Source organism: Oncorhynchus kisutch, linkage group LG15, assembly GCF_002021735.2.
Source record: "Oncorhynchus kisutch isolate 150728-3 linkage group LG15, Okis_V2, whole genome shotgun sequence".
Lineage (NCBI taxonomy): Eukaryota > Metazoa > Chordata > Actinopteri > Salmoniformes > Salmonidae > Oncorhynchus > Oncorhynchus kisutch.
In genome coordinates this window covers 62,095,061-62,122,335 of record NC_034188.2, presented here as the reverse complement: position 1 = coordinate 62,122,335, position 27,275 = coordinate 62,095,061, and the positions used below count along the sequence as shown (strand labels likewise).

At 43.6% G+C, this 27,275-nt stretch overlaps 1 protein-coding gene across 6 annotated transcripts in view; it reads left to right on the top strand.

The window, feature by feature from the left end:
- Positions 1–27,275, top strand: part of LOC109905642 (tripartite motif-containing protein 3-like) — a 40,166-nt gene that overhangs the window by 4,432 nt on the left and 8,459 nt on the right. The window contains exons 1-6 of one of the 6 annotated variants that reach the window (XM_031790737.1): positions 468–789; positions 22,287–22,465; positions 25,241–25,481; positions 25,975–26,126; positions 26,505–26,685; positions 27,019–27,189. In XM_031790737.1, the coding sequence (XP_031646597.1) occupies positions 22,320–22,465; positions 25,241–25,481; positions 25,975–26,126; positions 26,505–26,685; positions 27,019–27,189 (891 nt within the window). In that variant the 5' untranslated portion in view covers positions 468–789; positions 22,287–22,319. Of the gene's footprint in view, positions 1–467; positions 790–1,701; positions 1,815–2,070; positions 2,174–15,452; positions 15,906–22,286; positions 22,466–22,523; positions 23,383–25,240; positions 25,482–25,974; positions 26,127–26,504; positions 26,686–27,018; positions 27,190–27,275 lie in introns of those variants that run through there. The other 5 variants (XM_031790735.1, XM_031790736.1, XM_031790733.1 and 2 more) reach the window with 5 other exon arrangements.

The following is a 27,275-nucleotide window of genomic DNA, read 5'->3' as shown; positions in this document are numbered from 1 at the left end:
CGTACCTATATAATGTAGGTAGATGACGTGCGTACCTATATATAATGTAGGTAGATGACGTGCGTACCTATATAATGTAGGTAGATGACGTGCGTACCTATATAATGTAGGTAGACGACAATGACTCCACGAAAAATACAGTGCTACACAGATCAAAAGCAGAAAAATACTAAGCGCACACTTCCAACAACTAAACAAGTTCAAGTCCAGCAGTCATCTGAGAGAGTAAGAGAATTTCAGCGAGACAACTCAAAGGCGAATCCATTTACTCCAAGATAATGGAATTAATTGCCCTCTCATACCGCTGCTGCTGCCATTTAAATGGCATTTCAGGACATGTTTGAAACTTGGAAACATGAACACACTCCTAGCGCCATTTGAACAACTGACTGGAGAAATAAGCTAATCAACTGCTTCTGCAGCAGACGTGATACCCTCTGTCATGGCATTGAAACGCCTACTCAACAAAACTGACGACAGACCGTGGGGTTAAAACTTGCAAAAGTACTCGAGGCTGTGAACAAGTGAATCGGTGGAATTCTCTCTGAGCCGCTTTACTGTGTCGCCACCATGCTCGATGCTAGGTACAATAACCGCTACTTCGATGTAGACAAGAAACAGGGTTTACATGAAATGTTACATACGGAGCTGGACAAGATGTAAACAGACACAGTGACAGTGCGCACCGAGGAAGAGAGGCTACGGACAGACAGAGCTGAAACTTCACTGCTTGACATGTATGATGAAATCCTGGTTGAGAATGAACAAATGAACGAACCAACACAGCAAGTAAGTGAAATAAATAGATATTGATTATGTTTTACTGGTAATGGGGACATATGTAAATGCCTACAAAATAACTTTTTTTGTGTGTGTGTTTCAACTATTTAACTGTACTAGAGTGCTTAAAATTCCGCTAAAATTGTATTGTTTTTTTTTTTGCAAGGAAAATATCGGATATCGGTATTGGCCAAAAATGTCATATCGGTGCATCCCTAAATTTTACCACTACAAACTGGGAAGAATAGCATTGTTCCCCTTGTCACCTATAAGTCTGTAAGCCACAGGAACAGCTGTGTTCATTTTACTGTGAAGTGAGTTGATTGGTTTACAATACACTAAAACATTTGGATTGACTTGATGTGATTTGTTGGAATGTTATTAGATTGAGTCTTAAACACTCTGAGGGCAGCCAGTAGGACTCATTCTTCCTAACTGTATTTGACCCTTACCACTATTAGTATCAACACATTACAGTTCTCTTTCTCTAGTCTCCAAGCAGGAAGGCACAGGCATAGCGTTCCCATTAATGAGATGTAACAATAGTTTTCAGATGTAGGTTTGTGATCATCCACAGTAGAATAGTCCTGCAATGCATAACAGTATGAATGGCAGTTCTCAGAATCAGTATCTACAGTGGTTCAGCATTGGTCTGATTGGGTGAGTCTCAGTGAAAAGCAGCATTTAACCTCGTCATCTGACCACCTTGGAGCGATTTTGCGCCTATGTTGGCCATGCATTCAGCATTGGTGTAGTCTTAGAAATCCCAGACCTAGGGCAACAGTTTTATGTATGTCAGAACATTGTTAATGTGGGAGGCAACCAGTATGTATGCCTAGGGAAACTAGCATTGGTCTGATTGGGTGAGTCTCAGTGAAAAGCAGCATTTAATAGGCTGTTTCCGAGAGAGTGATTTTAATTTCCTGTAGCGTCATAGCTGGCTGGTAAGTGAGGTACTTTGTGCTCCTCCTGACCCCTGGCTCTGAGATAATGGTGTCACGATCGTCGTATGAAGCGGACCAAAGCGCAGCGTGGTATGAATGCATTCCTTTATTGAATGACGAAAAACACGACGTAAACTGAACAAGCTAACAAAACAACAAACGACTGTGACTGCTAATGAACCATAGTGCTAACATGCAACTAGACATAGACAATCACCCACAACCCAAAATGACAAAACAGGCTACCTAAATATGGCTCCCAATCAGAGACAACGACTAACACCTGCCTCTGATTGAGAACCATATCAGGCCAAACACAGAAACAGACAAACTAGACATCCAACATAGAATGCCCACTCAGATCACACCCTGACCAAACAAAACATAGAAACATACAAAGCAAACTATGGTCAGGGTGTGACAAATGGACTTTGTTCGCATCCCAAAAGGTACCGTATCCACTACATAGTGCAATTCTTTCGAGCAGAGCCCTGGTCAATAGTTGTGCCATTTTGGACACAGACATGGACTTTATTAGCTTTCTGAATTCATATAGACAGAGACACTGAGCACCAGGTTCACTATCTATCTGTCTATGACTGTGCCTGTGTTGTATACCAGAATGTTTCTTTGTGTATGGAGATGAGTCTTTTCCATTTGAATGTGTTGAGGCTGATTTGCATCTAGCCTCATTTATCCCACATGAATCAATAAACTCGAGTCAGGACTACAGTATGGGCTATTTCAAATGGCACCTTATTCACTATGTATTAAACTACCCGTGGCCAGAGCTATACAAAATATTGTTTATCATTTGAGACAAAGTGGGCCTCCTATGAGCCCTGGTCAAAAGTAGTCCACTATATAGGGAATATGGTGTCATTTGAGATGCTGACAGGGCCTATGTGAGTGACAGTAGTTAGCAGTAGATTGCAGCCTGGCTTAACAGGAGTGTGTGTGTGTGTGTGTGTGTGGGCCTTTTTGAGATCTGCAGTGTAAGGTGTGTGTGTTTATTGATGCTTGCGGTGTGTATGCAGGCGGTAGCCTCTTTTTTTAATATGCCACATACATAGGTGGATGTATCCTAATGACCTGCTATTGTGTTGAGTACTGTGTTTTGATGCTGAGTAGGATAGCATATTTTGGGAATATTCAGAGGTGGAAATTTTCCGTGGGAATTAACAGAAATAGATGCAAATTAATATGAATACCATTTTAAAATGTAGATGTTTTTTTGCATTGGATATATTTACCATATCATATGGAGACAGAAACATAAACCTTTTACCTTATCATAAGTATTCATAATTGCCAATGATTAAATCCTTCCAATAGAAAAAAAACAAATTAGTTGACTCTTCACATCGGATGATTTTACTGAACAACAAAAGAAAGGAAACATTGAATGATTCCCCCCAAAATGTTTTCAACATACATAAAATTATAGTCTAGAAACTAAAGCTTTGGTTGTCTTCCTCTCAGGCTTCCATGTCTTCTCCCTGGACCTCCTCAATGTCCTCCTCTTGAACATCAGACTCTGAGGCCTCATCTTCACTGTCACTTTCCAACTTTGTTGAGGATGGCTCATTGTCAGGCTCAAAAGCCTCAAATTTGCCCGGATGGCCACCAATTTTTCAACCCTTGTATTGGTCAGCCTGTGCTTTGGTGTGTGTGTTCCCAAACAAGGACCAGTTGCGCTCTGAGGTGGCTGATGTTGGTGGAACTTGGAGGATGATGGAGGAAACAGTAGAAGGAGCCTCAGATCCACAAAGCCCCTTCCACCAGGTGGCTGATGAGATATGTTGGCAAGACTGCCATATTGCATCTCCATCCCAAAGCCCTTGTTTGGAAGTGTACTTCGCCAGACTGCCAAGAAACTTGCCCTCATCCACGCCACTACTGTGGCGTGACACAGTAGTGATGACACCATAGGCCTTGTTGATCTCTGCACCAGACAGGATGCTCTTGCCAGCATACTTGGGGTCCAACGGTGTGCATGGGCTTCAGGCACAAGTCTTCACGCTATTTGATGTATTTCAGAACTGCAAATTCCTCTGCTTGGAGCAACAGTGAAGTGGGCAGGGCAGTACAGATTTCTTCTCTTGCATCTGCAAGCAGAGTCTGAACATCAGACAGGATGGCATTGTCTCCCTTAATCAGTGCAATGGCTACAGCTATAGGTTTCAGGCTGCTTACCACCCTCTCCCAAAATACATCACCCAGGAGGATCCTCTTGATGGGGCTGTCCATATCTGCAGACTGTGATATGGCCATTTCTTGGAGACTCCTTCCCTTCCAGGAGACTGTCAAACATGATGACAACACCACCCCAACAGGTGTTGTTGGGTAGCTTCAATGTGGTGCTCTTATTCTTCTCACTTTGCTTGGTGAGGTAGATTGCTGCTATAACTTGATGACTCTTCACATACCTAACCATTTCCTTGGCTCTCTTGTCGTGAATCCATTGTTTTCAGTGCCATGATGTCCTTGAGGAGCAGATTCAGTGCATGAGCTGCACTGGCAATGGGTGTGATGTGAGGGTAGGACTCTTACTTTAGACCAAGCATTGTATGTCACCAGTGCAAATACCTTTTGTGGTCCAAGGTCATTGACTGCCTTCAGCTCATCTGCAATGTAGAGAATGGTGTGTCTGTTGTCCCTTGTCTGTGCTGTTATAGAATACTGGTTGAGGGGTGGAGATGATGTAGTTAATTATTCCTTGCCCATGAACATTCGACCACCCATTAGAGCTGATTGCAATACAGTCTGCTTTCTCTATGATTTGCTTGACCTTCACTTGATCTCTGCATCCAGCAATTTAGTAGATAAAGCATGTCTGGTTGGAGGGGTGTATGCTGGGCGAAGAACATTCAGAAATCTCTTCCAATACACATTGCCTGTGAGCATCAGAGGTGAACGAGTTGCATATATATATATATATATATATTTGTAATAAGGACAATTACTGCAATACTGAATGAACACGTTTTTATTTTAACTAAATATAATACATAAATAAAAATCCATTTAGTCTCAAATAAATAATTAAATGTGCAATTTGGTTTAAATAATGCAAAAACACAGTGCTGGAGAAGAAAGTAAAAGTGCAATATGTGTCATTTAAAAAAGATAACGTTTAAGTTCCTTGCTCAGAACATGAGAAAAGGAACTGGAACTGGTGGTTCCTTTTAACATGAGTCTTCAATATTCCCATATTACAAGATTTATGTAGTAGTTTATTATAGGACTATTTCTCTCTTTTTGTATTTGTATTTCATATACCTTTTGACTATTGGATGTTCTTATAGGCACTATAGTATTGCTAGCCTAATCTCGGTAGTTGATAGGCTTGAAGTCATAAACAGTGCTGTGCTTCAAGCATTGCGAAGAGCTGCTGGCAAACACAGGAAAGTGCTGTTTGAATGAATGCTTATGAGCCTGCTGCTGCCTTCCACCGCTCAGTCAGACTGCTCTATCAAATATCAAATCAAAGACTTAATTCTAATTTAATAAACTCACAGAAATATGAGCCTTAGGTCATTAATATGGTCAAAACAATAATTTTGAAACAAAACGTTTATTCTTTCAGTGAAATACAGAACCGTTCCGTATTTTATCGAATGGGTGGCATCCATAAGTCTAAATATTGCTGTTACATTACACAACCTTCAATGTTATGTCATAATTTATGTAAAATTCTGGCAAATTAATTACAGTCTTTGTTAGGAAAAAATGGTCTTCACACAGTTTGCAACGAGCTAGATGACCCAAACGGCTGCATATACCCTGACTCTGCTTGCACTGAACGCAAGAGAAGTGACGCAATTTCCCAAGTTAATATTGCCAGCTAACATTAATTTATTTTAACTAAATATGCAGGTTAAAAAATATATACTTGTGTATTGATTTTAAGAAAGGCATTGATGTTCATGGTTAGGTACATTGATGCAACGACAGCGATTTTTTTTCTCGCAAAGGCGCTTGTTAAATCATCACCCATTTGGCGAAGTAGGCTGTGATTCGATGATAAATTAACAGGCACCGCATTGAATATTTGCAGGACAAGCTAGTTAAACTAGTAATATCATAAACCATGTGTAGTTAACAAGTGATTATCTTAAGACTGATTGTTCTTATAAGACAAGTTTAATGCTAGCTAGCAACTTACCTTGGCTCCTTGCTGCACTCTCGTAACAGGTGGTCAGCCTGCCACGCAGTCTCCTCGTGGAGTGAAATGTAATCGGAATCCAAAAATGCCGATTTACCTATTGTTATGAAAACTTGAAATCGGCCCTAATTAATCGGCCATGCCGATGTCAACCTCTAGTTGCTTGTGAGCGCTGAGGGAACTTTATGCACTTGGCCAGAATATTCTGCATCTTTGTTGCATTCTTCACATGATTTGGCATAGTATTTGCAAATGTACACAGCCTTCCTTCTACATTAGCTGCAGTGAAATGTCTCTACACATCAGATAGTGCCCGTGGCATTTTCCTGTGAAGATTAGAAAAAAAGGAAGCACTTTCATGTTTGTAGAAATGTGAAATTAGTGTAGGGGAATATAACACATTTAGATCTGGTAAAAGATAATACAAACAAAATAACATGCGTTTTCTAGTTTTCGTTTTGTTCCATCTTTGAAATGCAAGAGAAAGGCTATAATATAATATTGCAATTTAGGTGCAATTTCAATTTTGGCCACTAAATGACAGCAGTGTGTGTGCAAAGTTTCACTTTCATCCAGTGAAGCATTGGACAATATTTTGTATCAAATGTGCCGAATTGGTCTATTGATACATTTTCTAGTACATGACTATCGAGAACATACATTTGTATTACCATATCATTTTGTAAGTTTACACTCTCCCACTCTCCCATGATGGATCATTAGCTTGTACACTAACTTTCACACATCTGATGGCCGGGCAGAGTGGGTGTGGAGCCAGAGACAGCAGGGATTCAAACTGTAGAACCCAGTTCCTAAATTTGAATCTAAAAAGGAATTTTATCAAACAAAACTATGCTACATTTTTATCTCTGGGACCCTCCGATCTTGCTCTGATTTGTCATCCTAAGTACATTATTTACCTTCAGAGGTGAATGTATCAAATCAGTTGCGGTGATAAGTGTTTTGTTGTTGTGCACTCTCCTCAAACAATAGCTACTGTAAATTCTGCCCGTATAAGACATGTCGATATCCTGGAAAGTTTGCTGTTACTTATAACGTCATGCTATTCACATTAGCACACGTTAGCTCAACCGTCCTGGTATAGGGACACCGATCCCGTAGAGGTTTTAAAGTACAAACAATCTCTTTTTTTAATAAAAAAAAAAATCTTAATTATCTCACTAAACAGAAATGGCTGGTGTATCCTTGTCTCTTAGCTTTAATAAGACTCAATTCCTCTTTTATTGTCATTTCTTCATCATAACTGGAGAGCGGACACTGGCTTTTGGAGTTTTAGCTCTAAAGTATTTCCGTAAAATGCTAGTCATACATATTTTTGAAGTGCAAAAATAAAAGTCCCAGATTGTTTTGGTAAAGCTCTTATTCCAGGTCTGTGTCCGTTGCACTTACAGTATAGTGCACTACTTTTGACCAGGGCTTTTGGGCTCTGGTCAAAGTAGTGCATTATATAGGGAATAGGGTGCCATTGGGGACTCCGCTTTGGTGCTGTGCCGGTGTGCTCCAGTATGTCTGCTGTATGAATGATGATCAGTGGGTCGACTGAGAGCCAAGGCCTTTTCTCTAAGGTGAAATATGAATGGCCACCATGCTTGAGTTACTCTTGACTATCAGCTGTACCTTCCAATTACTCTTTAACATGAGCATCCATGTACTTTAAACTTGGGGTCAGCTGTGTTGACGTATTTTCAGCCTCTACATTGGACTATAGAACAGTCCTCCAGCTCTGTAAACTAGGGGCGATTTTAAATAATACAGGAATCCAAATACTCAATTAGTGTTCAGCCATGCATGACCCAAGTACTGTAGACTAAAGTCTTGCATATGTGTTCCCTGTGTATTTCCTATAGCCTTATAGCCTGATGACCATATGTTGGATATTCTATATGCTTGATGTGCTCTCTATGTATCCCCATTCCACTAACTTGACCTGGGTCAGGGTACGACCCCAAGGCACTGGGTGGGGAGTGGAGAGTTAAAATGTATGGCTAGTTGTTTTGGCTTTTTACAGTATATCGCTTTTCAGGAGACCGACACAGTTAGTTTAAAAGATTGTGGTTAAGGTGAAATATCTCTGTCTTGCCAAATTGATGCATTCTTGTTTGTTTGACAAATGAGGGGGGTGTCCTGATTTCTACCATAACTTGTACATGGTTAGCTATCTGGAGCCCTGCACTCTACTCTTTAGCAAATGTAGCCCACCTACTGTTACTCAAGTCTCTCTGCTGTCATTCTTCCTTTTGATGACACCGACATATCACTCCCAGTGACAAATAGGAGAAACCGACGGCCTTGCTGTCTTTCACAGTGTTGTGATCTAGATTACTGGATGATGACATGCCCACAGCAACAGATGTAGCTGGAAACATAAACCAGCGTCTATATTTAAACACACTTAGAGAGCACTGTAGACCTACAGTACACATCCCACATTAGGTCACGCAGACTGTCATCTGCAGCCCACCTCCCAGCTGACTGCTCTGTCAGACCTATGATGTATAGAAACTATACAGTATCTTTACTGTATGGCTATGTAGTGCGCTGGGGCTTTGGTATAAATGTAGTGCATGAGATAGGGAATGTGGTGTTATTTGAGCCCCACCCCAGGAGTTGTGACTCCCCTAGAGGAAAGAGAGAGAGAGACTCTAAGTGGAGTCTTCTGCTCTGTGAAAATGTCTGTCTACAACGGATAACATCATTTGCTATGCATTAGTCAGGCAAACAGCAGTAGGCCTATATTCACTTCTTCATCCTGAAATATTTACACAGTGGTGAGTCATTCGGATGATGAAAAAACTAAATGTAATACTTTTTTGCCATCATGGTAGATCTTCCTAACCCTGTGGTTACTGGACAGTGGTGGTGTGCGTTAGGGCTGATGTGAATGCACAGATAGAAATTAAACTAGCCTATGGCTAGTACTTTTAAGACCGGGCTAGTAGAACATTTGCAAAATTAGCCTGCCAGGGAGATTTTGTCTTCTCAAATATCACAGATTTTGGACACGCATATGCTACCTGTGCTAGTGAAAATCACTTTCTACTGGCAAAGCTGGTCAGTCCCCAAAATTCTTCAATTCCATCCCTGGACGTGTTGTGGAGTAAATCCCTGCAGGCAGATTAAACAGAATGGATGTTTTGTGTGTTTTGTGTGAATCTAAGGCTGCAGCGTGAGGTAGCAGATTAAACAACGTCCTGCAGAGAACGGTCTGATGATGACGGGGCATTAGAGAGGAATGAGAATCCAACCAGACAACTAGTATTCACAACGCCTTCTAAATGTTGCAGCATTTAGAATAGGGATTTTACTGTATATATTTACAGGAGGTTAGTAACATCTTATAGGTTATTCACACACTAACTCAGTGGCCCTGTGGTTTCCGTCCTGTGATAGGAAGGTTGGGAGTTTGGTCCCGGGTCGAGTTACCAAAGACTCTAAAAATGCATCTCTGCTCGGTATGTTGCATTAAGGAGATGGGTTGGAGGTAAGGCCCTGTCTCTAGACTAGCTTTCTATCCAAGGGGTGGTACTTGTACAGTACATCATGCTGCTTCACGCTACAGAAACAGCAGTTGGGCTCCTGCCCATGAGGCCAGTCTGGCTTGGACAAGATGCTAAAGCCTTTACCAATGCCTATGTCCTGGCCAGCTAGGGTGTGGATGTGGGGCCTCAATGGTGCAGCTTTAATTTACTGTAGATGAGAGGTGACTAGACGTGTTAGTTACTGAGCGTCTGGGATTGTGTCAGTAGAGTCTGAGAGGCTGCGATCCAGACGGTGGACATAGCCCAGCACTGCAGGAGTCCGTTAAGCCACTTAGTGGAGAAAGAGAGAGAGAGAGAGAGAGAGAGTGGGTGAGATACTTTCTGTGTATGGTATGTCTGGGTCTCAAAAATCATTTGGGGCTCCCCTCCCGCTCCAAAGCATAACTAGAACCCCTCACACACAAATCTATACTGACATCGTGCTGACATTAAGGGCAGTATGACAGGGTTCTTAGGTGAGAATTACTGTAGACATGCATCACTCCTCACTGGATCAATCAGGATTAAGAATTCGATCTGACGGTGGTTATTATCTGATATGGTACTGTGTCCCTAATGGCTCCCTATTCCCTTCATAGTGCAATGCATGACATAGGGAATAGGGCGCCATTTGGGATGGAATCTGAGTCTTCATAGAAGAACAAAATCACTTTCTGTTGTTTTTCCTTTTCTTTCCATGTATCATCTGTCAATCAATGTGTCAATGTTGGTATTTTTATTATATGAGTGAGGGTTACACACTGTACAGTGTTTGAAAAACCCCTTTCATGCCGAAACGGATTCACCTTTCTGTGTGAGGTTACAATTCTGTGTAAACCTTGGCTTAAGAAACTCCTTTTCACACCCACCGTTATATCTGCCATTCAACCTTTCTCCACGGACTTGTCAGAGTGCATTAGTGCACAAAGCTGCTGTCTGGTGAACACACTGTTTTTTAAAGACAGATCCTCTTTCTGTGGCGAAGCGAGTGGGAGGAACTGGGAGGGGGCTGCCGGGTGAGTGTATGTGGAGGGAGGGGAGGTAGACTGCCGCAGGACTAGCGTTTCGACTAGTGAACATACAGAGAGATGGAGGAGGGAAGGCTGCTGCAGGTTTAGTGTAGCAACTAGCCAGCACACACACACAGCAAAGAGGGAGAGAGAGGAGGGAAGGCTGCTGCAGGTTTAGTGTAGCAACTAGTCAGCACACACACAGAGCAAAGAGGGAGAGAGAGGAGGGAAGGCTGCTGCAGGTTTAGTGCAGCAACTAGCCAGCACACACAGAGCAAAGAGGGAGAGAGAGGAGGGAAGGCTGCTGCAGGTTTAGTGTAGCAACTAGCCAGCACACACACTGAGCAAAGAGGGAGAGAGAGGAGGGAAGGCTGCTGCAGGTTTAGTGTAGCAACTAGCCAGCACACACACAGAGCAAAGAGGGAGAGAGAGGAGGGAAGGCTGCTGCAGGTTTAGTGCAGCAACTAGTCAGCACACACACAGAGCAAAGAGGGAGCGAGAGGAGGGAAGGCTGCTGCAGGTTTAGTGCAGCAACTAGCCAGCACACACACAGAGCAAAGAGGGAGAGAGAGGAGGGAAGGCTGCTGCAGGTTTAGTGCAGCAACTAGCCAGCACACACACCGAGCAAAGAGGGAGAGAGAGGAGGGAAGGCTGCTGCAGGTTTAGTGCAGCAACTAGCCAGCACACACACCGAGCAAAGAGGGAGAGAGAGGAGGGAAGGCTGCTGCAGGTTTAGTGCAGCAACTAGCCAGCACACACACCGAGCAAAGAGGGAGAGAGAGGAGGGAAGGCTGCTGCAGGTTTAGTGCAGCAACTAGTCAGCACACACACCGAGCAAAGAGGGAGAGAGAGGAGGGAAGGCTGCTGCAGGTTTAGTGCAGGAACTAGCCAGCACACACACAGAGCAAAGAGGGAGAGAGAGGAGGGAAGGCTGCTGCAGGTTTAGTGTAGCAACTAGTCAGCACACACACACAGCAAAGAGGGAGAGAGAGGGGAGGAGCCTGAAGCATTTGTCTTGGCATGATCCCTTTTGATGTCACCGTTCAGCTGCTATCATTCAGCTGCTGAGAAGAGAGGGAGAGGGCTACAGAGGGAGAGAGAGAGGGAGGGGGCTATGGCGGGAGAGAGGGGGTGTGGGGGAAGAGGGAAGGGATCTGCAGAGATTCTGTCACAGGGTCTTGTAATCAATGGGCAGGAAAAAACAATGGACCCTATAGCCTAGCCTGCTGCTTCTTCTGCTGCTGGCTGAGAACAACTCCAACTGTATGGTTGTGTACCAAATGCACCCTATTCCCTACATAGTGCACTACTTTTGACAAAAGTGGTTATTATCTAATATGGTTTGTGTCCCTAATGGCTCCCTATTCCCTTTATAGTGCTAGGCAAGTTACTGAGATCCGACTGCTACTGTTTCTGCTGCTGGGATGGTTTAGATGGGAGGGGGAGGGAGGGAGAGCTCAGTGCTCTCATTGTATATGTGCTGAAAGCAGAAGGAATGTGATTGTTTTGAGCTGCTCCCTGCAGCAGAGACAGATGCCTCTGGATGCTCTGCCTATTGGTCTGAGGGAGACTACAGCAGGCTAGCTCACCCTACTCTATCTCTCTGTATAGAAGCGAGCTCCCTGTGTATTTCTGTGTCTAGAGCTAGTTCCTCTACTACTCTCCAAGAGTGTATAGGCTAGAGGTTGACCGATTTATGATTTTTCAACGCCGATACCGATTTATTGGAGGACCACAAAAAGACTATACCGAGTAATCGGCCGATTTATAAATGTGTATAGAAGCTTGCTCCCTGCTTCTCGCTCTCTCTCCCTCTCTCTGTGTATAGAAGCTAGCTCCCTGCTTCTCTCTCCCTCTCTCTGTGTATAGATGCTAGCTCCCTGCTTCTCTCTCTCTCTCTGTGTATAGAAGCTAGCTCCCTGCTTCTCTCTCTCTCTCTCCCTCTCTCTGTGTATAGATGCTAGCTCCCTGCTTCTCTCTCTCTCTCTCTGTGTATAGAAGCTTGCTCCCTGCTTCTCTCTCTCTCTGTGTATAGAAGCTTGCTCCCTGCTTCTCTCTCTCTCTCTCTCTCTCTCTCTCTCTCTCTCTCTGTGTGTATAGAAGCTTGCTCCCTGTTTCTCTCCCTCTCTTTGTGTATAGAAGCTAGCTCCCTGCTTCTCTCTCTCTGTGTATAGAAGCTTGCTCACTGTTTCTCACTCTCTTTGTGTATAGAAGCTAGCTCCCTGCTTCTCTCTCTCTCTGTGTATAGAAGCTTGCTCCCTGCTTCTCTCTCTCTCTCTCTGTGTGTATAGAAGCTTGCTCCCTGTTTCTCTCCCTCTCTTTGTGTATAGAAGCTAGCTCCCTGCTTCTCTCCCTCTCTTTGTGTATAGAAGCTAGCTCCCTGCTTCTCTCCCTCTCTTTGTGTATAGAAGCTAGCTCCCTGCTTCTCTCTCTCTCTGTGTATAGAAGCTTGCTCCCTGTTTCTCTCTCTCTCTCTCTCTCTGTGTATAGAAGCTTGCTCCCTGCTTCTCTCTCTCTCTGTGTATAGAAGCTTGCTCCCTGATTCTCGCTCTCTGTGTATATAAAAGCTAACTCCTGATTCTCGCTCTCTGTGTGTATATATAGAGGTCGATTATGATTTTTCAACGTCAATACTGATTATTGGAGGACCAAAAAAGCCGATACTGATTAATCAGGCAATTTTAAAAAATGAAAACAAGTTTTTTATTTGTAATAATGACAATTACAACAATACTAAATGAACAGTTATTTTAAGTTAATATAATACATCAATAAAATCCATTTAGCTTCAAATAAATAATGAAACATGTTCAATTTGGTTTAAATAATGCAAAAACAAAGTGTTGGAGAAGAAAGTAAAAGTGCAATATGTGCCGTGTAAAAAAGCTAACGTTTAAGTTCCTTGCTCAGAACATGAGAACATATGAAAGCTGGTGGTTCCTTTTTTTTTTTTTCATCAGATGACACTCATAGGACTTCATGTTACACAATACATGTATGTTTTGTTCGATAAAGTTCATATTTATATCCAAAAATCTCAGTTTACATTGGCGCATTATGTTCAGTAATGTTTTGCTTCCAAAACATCCGGTGATTTTGCAGAGAGCCACATCAATTTACAGAAATACTCATAATAAACATTGATAAAAGATACAAGTGTTATGCATGGAATTATAGATACACTTCTCCTTAATGCAACCGCTGTGTCCGATTTCATAAAAGCTTTACGGAAAAAGCACACCATGCAATAATCTGAATACAGCGCTCAGGCACCAAAACAAGCCATACAGATACCCGCCATGTTGTGGAGTCAACACAAGTCAGAAATAGCATTATAAATATTAACTTACCTTTGATCTTCATCAGAATGCACTCCCAGGAATCCCAGTTCCACAATAAATGTTTGTTTTGTTCGATAAAGTCCATAATTTATGTCCAAATACCTCCTTTTTGTTTGCGCGTTTACTTCACAAATCCAAATTCATGAGGTGCGAGCACCAGACGAAAAGTCAAAAAGTTCCATTACAGTTCGTAGAAACATGTCGAACGATGTATAGAATCAATCTTTAGGATGTTTTTAACATAAATCTTCAATAATGTTCCAACTGGACAATTCCTTTGTCTTTAGAAATGCAATGGAACGCAGGTCGCTCTCATGGCCACGCGCGTGACCAGCTCATGGCCTTCTGCCAGACACCTGATTGAAACAGCTCTCAAGCCTGAAACAAGGTTCTAAAGACTGTTGACCTCTAGTGGAAGCCGTAGCAAGTGCAATCGGACCAAATGTACACTATCTTGGATAGGCAAAGAGTTACCGATTACCGATTAATCGTAATGGCCGATTTAATTAGGGCCGATTTCAAGTTTTCATAACAATCAGAAATCTGTATATTTGGACGCCGATTTTTCTAATATAAACGCCATTTTTCTATACCTAGGAACGGTGGGTTAACTGCCTTGTTCAGGGGCAGAACGACAGATTTTAACCTTGTCAGCTCGGAGGATCCAATCTTGCAACCTTACAGTTAACTAGTCCAACGCTCTAACCACCTGCCTCTCATTGCACTCCACGAGGAGCCTGCCTGTTACGCGAATGCAGTAAGAAGCCAAGGTAAGTTGCTTGCTAGCATTAAACTTATCTTATAAAAAACACACAGAGAAAGAGAAGCAGGGAGCTAGCTTCTATACACACACACAGAGAAAGAGAAGCAGGGAGCTAGCTTCTATACACACACACAGAGAAAGAGAAACAGGGAGCTAGCCCCTAAACAAGGCAGTTAACCCACCGTTCATAGGCCGTCATTGAAAATAAGAATGTGTTCTTAACTGACTTGCCTAGTTAAATAAAGAAAAAACAATCGGCCAAATCGTTGTATAAAAATACTGATTTCCGATTGTTATGAGAACTTGAAATCGGCCATTCCGATGAATTGGTCGACCTCTAGTATAGAAGCTAGCTCCCTGCTTCTCTTTCTCTGTGTGTGTATAGAAGCTAGCTCCCTAATTCTCTTTCTCTGTGTGTGTGTATAGAAGCTAGCTCCCTGCTTCTCTTTCTCTGTGTGTGTGTATAGAAGCTAGCTCCCTGCTTCTCTGTGTGTGTGTATAGAAGCTAGCTCCCTGCTTCTCTTTCTCTGTGTGTGTATAGAAGCTAGCTCCCTGCTTCTCTTTCTCTGTGTGTGTGTATAGAAGCTAGCTCCCTGCTTCTCTCTCTCTGTGTATAGACGCTATATCCCTACCACCATACTACTGTTATGTACCTACTACTGCTCCCAGACAGACAGGCATGCAGAGAGAGTGAGACAGACAGGCATGCAGAGAGAGTGAGACAGACAGGCATGCAGAGAGAGTGAGACAGACAGGCATGCAGAGAGAGAGAGAGAGAGCTCTCAAAGCTACTGTTATTCAGCTCTCTAGGCCAGCGGGAAGTCAGGCAGGAGGAGGTACAGGGGAAGGAACCAGGGAGGAATTTGGGGAGTGACATTTTAAGGCTTCCTCTTTTTACTCCTTCCTCTTTCAGCACCAGAACAACACAACAGAGAGAGGAGCTAACTGCCTGGAGAGCTACACAGAGAAGAGCTCTTTGCTTTGTCTACTGTGCCAAGCGACTAATCTCACAGTCTGGTGTGTAAATAAATAACCACCAGAGAGAGAAAATGACAGCCAGGAGGGAGAACAGAAAGATGGGGTAAAGAAGGAGGGAATCGCAGCATTCATTGTGGTCTGTTTGTGAGCAGAGCAGGAGAGCTTTAAGAAAGCTCCAAGGCCCAGTGGTCTGCGGGTCTGCTGCTCCATCAGAACAGAACAGAACTGGACAGAGCAGAGAAGTCAGACCGAGAGATCATTTGAATTGACTTGTCTCTGCGGAGAGATTACTGACCAAGCCTCAGTCAAGCCCAGCACATGAAAGATGAGTCCAGACTACAGTCCTACACTACAGGCTGTGGTGGTGATGAAGATGTGAAAGGTGAGTGGACGTTTCTCTCTAAGGGAAGACTTGCGTTAGCTCAGCGGACTAACACAGTCTTGTATTCACGTTCATTCTCTGGATTAGTTGCATCAGGGCTGTGGTGGTAAAGATGTGACGGGTGAGTCACTGGACATTTCTGTAGAAACAAGGTTGAAGCATAGAGAATAGAGATTGTATAATTCATTAGAGTGGAAATTGGCGTCTTAGCAACATGACTAAAAATGCAGGTCTATGACATCATCCACTCTAGTGAATTGTAGGATATCTATGTGTGTATGTTTCTCACATATCAGGGAGTTCCCCCCCTGTCCCTGTATTCCATTCCCTGGATTAGTTTCTATCTAGGTCACTCACCAGGCATGGCCTGAAACTGTATAGCATAATATTACCACATGCTACCATATGTCCTTTTTTAACACAACATTTTCTCCAAAATTGGCTGTTTGTGATACAGTATTTCCTGCACTCAGTGAATACGTTATTTTAGACAGTGTGGCCATTGTTCTCTTATCAAGCCTGATTTAAGGCCCACAGATTTAAGGCCAGTTTGTTCTTTTGTAGCATACCGCTTTCTATCCCTGGTAACCTTCCATGTTGTATCACCCAGTAATGCTGAGTCCCAAATGACACTCTATTCCCTATATAGTGCCTATATAGTGCACTACTCGAGACTGGAGCCCTATGGGTCCAGGTCAAAATTAGTGCACTGTATATGGAATAGGGTGCCATTTGAGATGCAGACTATGAATACCTGCTTTGAGATCTTTGCAACACAAATATAATTTCAAAAGTCATTTCAACCTGCTCGTTTTAAACATGATCTATACATAATCCTAGGTGTCACTGACAAAAATGGATTTGTGTTCGTACTTTGCAGAGCAGACAACCATCACTACATAACAGGTTGTCGTATAAGAGAGTACAGTCTTAGAAAAAGAGGTTCCAAAAGCGTTCTTCAGCTGTCCCCATAGAGAACAGTTTTGGTTCCAGGTGGAACCCTTTTTGGTTCTAGGTAAAGAGAAAGGGTTGCAGAAAGGGTTCGACATGGAACCCTAAAGGGTTCTACTTACAACTAAAAAGGGTCCTCTTATGGGGACAGCCGAAGAACTCTTCGAGTGGCACCTTTTTTTTCTAATAGTGTAGTGAGTCATAAAAGGACTGGCTATTTCATTTTAAAGTAGAATGTACTTTGTTTTAATCAAAGCTGTCTGAGAGTAGGACCTAAACGTGGATGACATTACTCTTTAACAAGGAGCTTATGACTGCTTCTGCATAAGGACATACTTCTTACCAAGCCTAATATAGAAGACTAATAAAATAAATGTAGAAGAATAAGACAATAAGCTTTTACATATGAAGCTAAAATAAAGCGTCAAGGTTATGGAACGGTTGCAGCAAGTGGGCGGATGTGTTGGGGTAGGCGTGTGGCTTGTGGGAACACTGGGCTGTATCAATGGGCTGATATGTGGTATAATAGTACTGTACAGTAGCACTGGGTCTGATATATGGTATACTATTACTGTACAGTAGCACTGGGTCTGATATATGGTATACTATTACTGTACAGTAGCACTGGGTCTGATATGTGGTATAATAGTACTGTACAGTAGCACTGGGTCTGATATGTGGTATAATAGTACTGTACAGTAGCACTGGGTCTGATATGTGATATACTATTACTGTACAGTAGCACTGGGTCTGATATGTGGTATAATAGTACTGTACAGTAGCACTGGGCTGATATGTGGCATAATAGTACTGTACAGTAGGACAGGGTCTGATATGTGGTATACTATTACTGTACAGTAGCACTGGGTCTGATATGTGGTATACTAGTACTGTACAGTAGCACTGGGTCTGATATGTGGTATACTAGTACTGTACAGTAGCACTGAGTCTGATATGTGGTATACTAGTACTGTACAGTAGCACTGGGTCTGATATGTGGTATACTAGTACTGTACAGTAGCACTGAGTCTGATATGTGGTATACTAGTACTGTACAGTAGCACTGGGTCTGATATATGGTATAATAGTACTGTACAGTAGCACTGGGTCTGATTAAGCTGTGGGTAGGACTGTGGGTAGGACTGTGGGTGGTTGTAGTAGTGTGGTGTAGCAGTGGTCTGATACTAGTAGACCTTCGTCTCTCCTCTCCACAGCGTCTATAATAAGGCCTGTCTGTATCAGGACCTCAGAGTGGCATGTGGCTGGTGTCACAGTGATCTGCTCCAGGCCATGCTGTGGTTGTGGCTCAGGCTCTGCTCTGTCCTGCTGTGACAATACAATAGGCCTACCCCATAATGTCTTTATGACCTGGCTCTCAAAAGACAAAGACCATACAGCATCTATCAAGTAGTCAACCCAAAACATGTTTTTATATATATATATATATATATGGTGTATTTACAGATTGTGAGAGAAACTGCTGCTTGATTCGTGAATGTGAATTGACCATGTTAGAGCAGTATGTCTATGTACAGTTGTCACGAATAGTTACCACTTCATGGTAGTATGTTGTTGGTGATGTAGAGGTTAATCTGTGTTGTACAGCATGTCATCATCATGGCATCTCCACACTGTTAATCTGTGTTCATATAGACAGTACAGCATGGCATCTCCACACTGTTCATCTGTGTTCATATAGACAGTACAGCATGGCATCTCCACACTGTTAATCTGTGTTCATATAGACAGTACAGCATGGCATCTCCACACTGTTCATCTGTGTTCATATAGACAGTACAGCATGGCATCTCTACACTGTTAATCTGTGTTCATATAGACAATACAGCATGGCATCTCCACACTGTTAATCTGTGTTCATATAGACAGTACAGCATGGCATCTCCACACTGTTAATCTGTGTTCATATAGACAGTACAGCATGGCATCTCTACACTGTTAATCTGTGTTCATATAGACAGTACAGCATGGCATCTCCACACTGTTAATCTGTGTTCATAGAGACAGTACAGCATGGCATCTCTACACAGTTAATCTGTGTTCATATCGACAGTACAGCATGGCATCTCCACACTGTTAATCTGTGTTCATATAGACAGTACAGCATGGCATCTCTACACTGTTAATCTGTGTTCATATAGACAGTACAGCATGGCATCTCTACACTGTTAATCTGTGTTCATATAGACAGTACAGCATGGCATCTCTACACTGTTAATCTGTGTTCATATAGACAGTACAGCATGGCATCTCTACACTGTTAATCTGTGTTCATATCGACAGTACAGCATGGCATCTCTACACTGTTAATCTGTGTTCATATCGACAGTACAGCATGGCATCTCTACACTGTTAATCTGTGTTCATATAGACAGTAATCTGGAGTTGACCCACTGATAAAAATCATTGTAATTCCAGCTCTGGCTTTATGTGCAGATATCCTATCAACATCATTACTGTCTCTAGGCCTACTTCAAACCGCTGATTTGTCATTTTACTATACCCTAAAAACGTAATATATAAATCAGAGAAACAAATCCCAAAAATGTGTTAATGGGTTGCGTCCGAAATAGTACCATATTCCCTACATAGAGCAAAAGAACCTGATCAAAAGTAGTGCACTATAAAGGAAATAGGGTACCATTTTGGGCTCAGCCATGTTCTCTTGTTTACCTCTGACAGCGACCATCAGTCCAGACTTCTATGTCTGTGGGTTTGAGTGAAATGGTTCATTTCCTCACACTGGGTGATGAATGTATGACTGCTGCTGGTGGTGTGGATAATTAGATTGCCTTTGAGCTGAGCCCTGTGGCCCTCTGGCCCTGTGGCCCTCTGGCCCTGTGTCCCTCTGGCCCTGTAAACGTAATCACATGGATCCATTTGTATCCCCAGTCATTAAGTCATGAAGCAGTTCAGTAATATTACCTTAGTTATTGCCTCAGTCCCCCTAAAGGAGCTGGAGTCTGTTAGTGAAGACAAAGAGACTGCCTGGGTTATACCAGAGAGGAAGAGGTGACGCGAGAGGGATAATCTGTCTTCCCCAGCAGTTGCCGTTTTTGGGGGAGGGGGATTTTTTTGTTGCGTGTGGGTTATTTGATCGATTAGAAGTTTCATAATGATTACGTTATGAGTGTACGGAAATAATGTGACATCCTGGCAACTTTGAGAAAAAAGTAGAAAGTGTTACTGTATATCCAAGTTGTGCCTGATCATCACTAGTTACCACAGTCACAAAGTCTCAAATCAAATTTTATTGGTCACATACACATATATAGCAGATGTTATTGTGGGTTTAGTGAAATGCTTGTGTTCCTAGCTTCAACAGTGCAGTAGTATCTAACAGTTCAACGATACACACTGATCTAAAAGTAAAATCATGGAATTAAGAAATATATAAATATTAGATTGAGCAATGTTGGAGTGTCATAGACTAGAATACAGTAGAATAGAATACAGTATATACATATGACATGAGTAAAGCAGTATGAAAACATTATTTAAACATTATTAAAGTGACTAGTGTTCTGTTATTAAAGTGATTCCATGTCTATGTAAATAGGGCAGCAGCCTCTAAGGTGCAGGGTTGCGTAACCGGGTGGAAGCCGGCTAGTGATGGCTATTTAACAATCTGATGGCCTTGAAATTGAGATTGAAAAACAGCTTCTATCTCTCGATCCCAGTTTTGATGCACCTGTACTGACCTCACCTTCTGGATGATAACGGGGTGAACAGGTAGTGGCTCGGGTGGTTGTTGTCATTGATGATCTTTTTGGCCTTTCTGTGACACCGGGTGCTGTAGGTGTCCTGGAGGGCAGGTAGTTTGCCCCCGGTGATGCGTTGGTCAGATCGCACCACCCCCTGGAGAGCCCTGTGGTTGTGGGCGGCGTGGTTGCCGTACCAGGCGGTGATACAGCTCGACATCTGTAAAAGTTTGTGGGTTTTAGGGGCCTCAGCCTCCTGAGGTTGAAGAGGCGCTGTTGCGCCTTTTTCACTTGTCTGTGATGTGTACGCCGAGGAACTTGAAGCTTTTCACCTTCTCCACTGCGGTCCCTTCGATGTGGTTAGGGACGTGCTCCCTCTGCTGTTTCCTGAAGTTCACAATCAGCTCCTTTTGTTTTGTTTACGTTGAGGGAGAGGTCATTTACCTGCCACCACTCCACCAGGGCCCTCACCTCCTCCCTGTAGGCTGTCTCATCATTATTGATAATCAAGCCTACCACTGTTGTGTCGTCTGCAAACTTGATGATTGAGTTGGAGGCATGCATTGCAACGTAGTAATCGGTGAACAGGGAGTACAGGAGGGGGCTGAGCACGCACCCTTGTGGGGCCCCTGTTTTGAGGATCAGCGAAGTGGAGGTGTTGTTTCCTACCTTCACCACATGGGGGGCGACCCGTTAGGAAGTCCAGGACCCAGTTGCACAGGGCTGGGTTCAGACCCAGGGCCCAGAGCTTAAGGATGAGCTTGGAGGGCACTATGGTGTTGAATGCTGAGCGGTAGTCAATGAGCAGCGTTTTTACGTAGGAATTTCTCTTGTCCAGATGGGATAGGACAGTGTGCAGTGTGATGGCGATTGCATTGTCTGTGGATCTATTGGGGCGGTAAGTAAATTGCAGTGGGTCTAGAGTGTCAGGTAGGGTAGAGGTGATATGATCCTTAACTAGTCTCTCAAAGCACATGATGATAGAAGTTAGTGCTACTGAGCGATAAGTCATTTAGTTTAATTACCTTTGCCCACCCTCCTATTTCTACAATTTATCTTCTTAAAATGTGTTTTTAAACCTAACCACACTGCTAACCTTATGCCTATCCATACCCTTAAAATTACATTTAAACCAAGAGCAAATGTTTGTTTTCAGGAATACGATATAGACAATTTTGACTTTGTGGCTGTGGTAACCGTTCTGCATGTTCACACACGTATATGCCCTGTCAATGGCTAGAATAGTCCCACCTGATCTTGCCTCCTCCCTACTGCCTTCCTGCCATTTGTTAACATTTATTTACATTGTTAGAGTCGCCAATAGAGAATCTGGTCAATATAATGGATCGATCATCTGTGTTTTATAGGGATATGGTTGGATAAACTAGGAGAGTACCCTTGACTTTATCTCATAATAATGATGAAGATGATGATGATGCTGTTTCTGGTCATCAAGTAATTATTCTATACAATGACATCTTACTCCTGTGAAGCCTTGAACAGATCGTGATCCTGTCCTCCCTTCGTATGGTCAGGTGGGGCCTCCTCTTTCTCCATAGTTGCACTATGATTTTCTATTAATTCACACCAATCGAATGCTTCGACAATCTATGAAGAAAAGTAAGCAAGGATACCCTCCAGGGAAAAGAGTCTGTATTCGTAATGCAGCTTGTTTCACAGTGTTCTCACCTGCTCATCTCTCTTTCTTCAGGTGAAAAGGTGCTTGTGCTCCTTCTCCCTGTGAATGTCTGTCGCCATGGCGAAGCGTGAGACGGGCAGCACCAGCCCAGTGGTTCGGCAGATAGACAAACAGTTCCTGGTCTGCAGCATCTGTCTGGACCACTACCACAACCCTAAAGTCCTGCCCTGCCTACACACCTTCTGTGAGAAGTAAGTCTCTACCATACATCATACACCCACACCTAACCACTACCACAACCCTAAAGTCCTGCCCTGCCTACACACCTTCTGTGAGAAGTAAATTTCTACCATACACCCACACCTAACCACTACCACAACCCTAAAGTCCTGCCCTGCCTACACACCTTCTGTGAGAAGTAAGTCTCTACCATACACCATACACCCACACCTAACCACTACCACAACCCTAAAGTCCTGCCCTGCCTACACACCTTCTGTGAGAAGTAAGTCTCTATCATACACCATACACCCACACCTAACCACTACCACAACCCTAAAGTCCTGCCCTGCCTACACACCTTCTGTGAGAAGTAAGTCTCTACCATACACCCACACCTAACCACTACCACAACCCTAAAGTCCTGCCCTGCCTACACACCTTCTGTGAGAAGTAAGTCTCTACCATATACCATACACCCACACCTAACCACTACCACAACCCTAAAGTCCTGCCCTGCCTACACACCTTCTGTGAGAAGTAAGTCTCTATCATACACCATACACCCACACCTAACCACTACCACAACCCTAAAGTCCTGCCCTGCCTACACACCTTCTGTGAGAAGTAAGTCTCTACCATACACCTAACCACTACCACAACCCTAAAGTCCTGCCCTGCCTACACACCTTCTGTGAGAAGTAAGTCTCTACCATACACCTAACCACTACCACAACCCTAAAGTCCTGCCCTGCCTACACACCTTCTGTGAGAAGTAAGTCTCTACCATACACCATACACCCACACCTAACCACTACCACAACCCTAAAGTCCTTCCCTGCCTACACACCTTCTGTGAGAAGTAAGTCTCTACCATACACCATACACCCACACCTAACCACTACCACAACCCTAAAGTCCTGCCCTGCCTACACACCTTCTGTGAGAAGTAAGTCTCTACCATACACCCTACACCAGGGATCATCAACTAAATTCAGCCGCAGGCCGATTTGTTCTTGAGCAGATGATCAGGGGGCCGGAACATAATGACAAATAATCTGTAGACTGCTGATTGACCGCTAGAAGCCCAAACAAATGTAATATTTGACTAAAACATCATCATTTCAAATCTTGCTTACATTTGTATATGATCACATATATCTATATCATGTGTGGGATACTTTGGAACAGATGTCCAAAATTAAAATCACTTGGAGCTGTTTTGCTGGTGTTTTTACAGTCTTATGGCCAACAATTAATTTTTTTTTTTTAAATGTGCTTTTTGGCTCAGAACTTGGGGGGGGGGGGCAAATACAATCACAGCCAGTTGGGGAACCCTACCCTACACCCTAACCACTACCGCAACACTGAAATCCTGCTCTGACTACACACCTTCTGTGAGAAGAGATTTGAACCCTACCTCTCCCTAACCTTAACTACTGGCACAATCCCAAGGTTCTGCTGGGGTCTGGTAGATCCTGCTGTGTGTAGGAGGAAATGAACTCAAATGAATGGTCTTTGCAAAACTACTTTACCAGATGTATTTCTCACTTATTTTAATCTAAGGAAAATGTATTTCCTGCCCTGCAATAGTGAGTTGTTGAACTAGGTCAGGGCATGAGGTCATGTTTGCGAGAGAGGGTAAGTTCTTGCGGAATTAAGTCATGAGAGTCATGTGTTATAGCATAAAGTCATGAGAGTCATGCGTTATGGCATTAAGTCATGCGTTATGGCATTAAGTCATGCGTTATGGCATTAAGTCATGTGTTATGGCATTAAGTCATGAGAGTCATGTGTTATGGCATTAAGTCATGAGAGTCATGTGTTATGGCATTAAGTCATGAGTCATGTGTTATGGCATTAAGTCATGAGTCATGTGTTATGGCATTAAGTCATGAGTCATGTGTTATGGCATTAAGTCATGAGAGTCATGTGTTATGGCATTAAGTCATGAGTCATGTGTTATGGCATTAAGTCATGAGTCATGTGTTATGGCATTAAGTCATGAGAGTCATGTGTTATGGCATTAAGTCATGAGTCATGTGTTATGGCATTAAGTCATGAGTCATGTGTTATGGCATTAAGTCATGTGTTATGGCATTAAGTCATGTGTTATGGCATTAAGTCATGAGAGTCATGTGTTATGGCATTAAGTCATGAGTCATGTGTTATGGCATTAAGTCATGAGAGTCATGTATGTGTTATGGCATAAAGTCATGAGAGTCATGTACAGTATGTGTATGCCAGCGATTTCCTTATCAACTTGGCTTCCCAGTGACTTAAGGTGACAGGCAGTCTCCCCAGGCCTGGTGGAGGGAGAGCAGGGCGCATTCTCCTGAGGGTGCCAGGCTACTGCTGCTTCACCCATCCCACCACATATTCACATGAAGAGGAGGGGCCACAAGCACCTTTCAGCTATAGAGATAGAGCGTGAGAGAGGAAGAGAAAGGAGAACACAGAGGAACAGTGAGCATTCTCCTGATGGTGGCACAGTCCACAGTGGTGCTGCCAGCTAGCAGCTATTTCCACCCCTGCTACTCTCACTTGACAGGAATGCTCTCATCAGCACTCTCTGCTCTCCATATTGCCAGACACAGCTCACTGACATCTGCTCTGTCCTCTGCCCTGTCTGTTCTGTTCACATCATCTTCTGGAGAGGGCTGCAGCAATGTTGTAAGCTCCTTGACTTGACCCTTTGTATTGGTGCCAATTGGTGAAAGGGTTGACATTTGTCTAAATGTGATGAGCACCATTAACTTGACATGGTTTATAACAAGTCATCCCTGTTGTTCTCCTCTCTTTTCCAGATGCTTACAGAACTACATCCCCCCTCAGTCCCTGACACTATCGTGTCCCGTGTGTCGTCAGACGTCCATCCTGCCAGAGAAGGGCGTGGCCGCGCTGCAGAACAACTTCTTCATAACCAACCTGATGGAGGTGCTGCAGAGGGACCCAGAGTGTTCTCCTCCAGAGGCCTGCAGTGTGCTGGAGTCAGTCAGTGCTGCTGCCGCCTGCCAGCCACTCTCCTGCCCCAACCACGAGGGCAAGGTAGGCTTCTATTATCCCTCTGCTGCCCCAACAAAGTGGGAAAGGTCTGGCATCTAATTGATGACACATTGGTGTCGCTGACTGTTAGTGAACACAACTGATTTTAGATCAGTACCTGTATCCACAAAACATTTCAGAGCTGGAGGGCTGATCTAGAATCTGTCCATATAATCGGATTCATTATGATCTAAAAGGCCAAACTGATCCTAGATCATCACTCCTACTATGAGACGCTTAGTCTATATGCGCCATGGACTAGCTAAATCAGTACGTATCTGAGTTGAAGGAAGAATGTCTGAGGGCCGACCTTGCCAGTTTTTTATTGAAGTGAGCCTTTTGTTCACAATTGTGGATTCACACCAATTACAAGCCCCTAAACATTGAGTAAATGTATCCATGTTTGACCTTGTCACTGTATGAACCTGCCTGGTCTATGGTGAGTCATCATGTGTGTTGAGCTGTGCTGTGTGTTGCTCCCCTGCGCCCCCTGTAGGTGATGGAGTTCTACTGCGAGTCGTGTGAAACTGCCATGTGTTTGGAGTGTACTGAAGGAGAGCACAGGGAACATGTGACTGTCCCTCTGAGAGATGTCTTGGAGCAACAGAAAGCAGCCCTGAAGACCCAGCTGGATGCCATACGCAACAGGTACTGGATGGTAAACCGGTCTATACTGCTCTGTCTGTAATGATGGGGGGGGGGGGGCAAATACAATCACAGCCAGTTGGGGAACCCCCATAAACCGGTCTATACTGCTCTGTCTGTAATGATGGACGGTTTAAGGTTGTTAAAGCCCTATTCTGAGTTCATTGACCACTGTGTGTGTACACACTGGATAAGTCTGGTAAGTGCAATGACAAAGTACCAGAGTGCAGTTTTCCAGTCTCTAGGTTTCAGCTTCTAATGGAGGACTGAAGATCGATGGAAATTGCACACACATTTAGTCAGTTCCTCTGTTCATGCCCGTTGGTTACTTGATCTGACTGTGAAGTTGTGACAGTATACTGTTTCCTCTTCCTGTCCCAGGCTGCCCCAGCTGAGGGCTGCTATAGAGCTGGTAGGGGAGATCTCCAAGCAGCTGACTGACAGGAAGAACGAGGCGGTGACAGAGATCAGCAGTACCTTTGAGGAGCTAGAGAGGGCACTACACCTCAGAAAGACCACCCTCATCACTGACCTGGAGAACATCTGCTGCACCAAGCAGAAGGTACCTGCAACCGGATTAGGTCTGCTGTTCCAAATGACACCCTATTTCCTATTTAGTGCACTACTTTTGACCAGGACCTGATCAAAGGTAGGGCACTGTATAAGGAATAGGGGGTCATTTGGGACATATTGATGGTCTATCTCTCTCTTACTTCTGTGAATGACTATCTCTCGACTCTCTTTCTCTCACGGTCTTACCTCTTTTTCTCCCTTTCTCTTCACTCTGTTTCTGACTACCTACCTACCATTCTCTCTCTCCTCTCCTCCCTGTCTTCAACTATCCTCCTTCCTCTCCTCCCTCTCTTAGCATCTCTCCTCTTCTCTCTGTCTGTAGGTGCTCCAGGCCCAGCTCTCCTCTCTCCTGCAGGGTAAGGACAACATCCAGAGCTGCAGTAGTTTTACGGAGCAGGCTCTGAGCCATGGCAGTGCTACAGAGGTTCTGCTGGTCCAGAAACAGATGGGAGAGAGGGTCAGCGCCCTGGCCCGACACACCTACCCAGAACAGGTTTGTGGACACGTTTGTTTGTTTGTTTCACATATATACATAGCCTATATCATCATTGTATATGTCCCAAATGGGCCCCGGTCAAA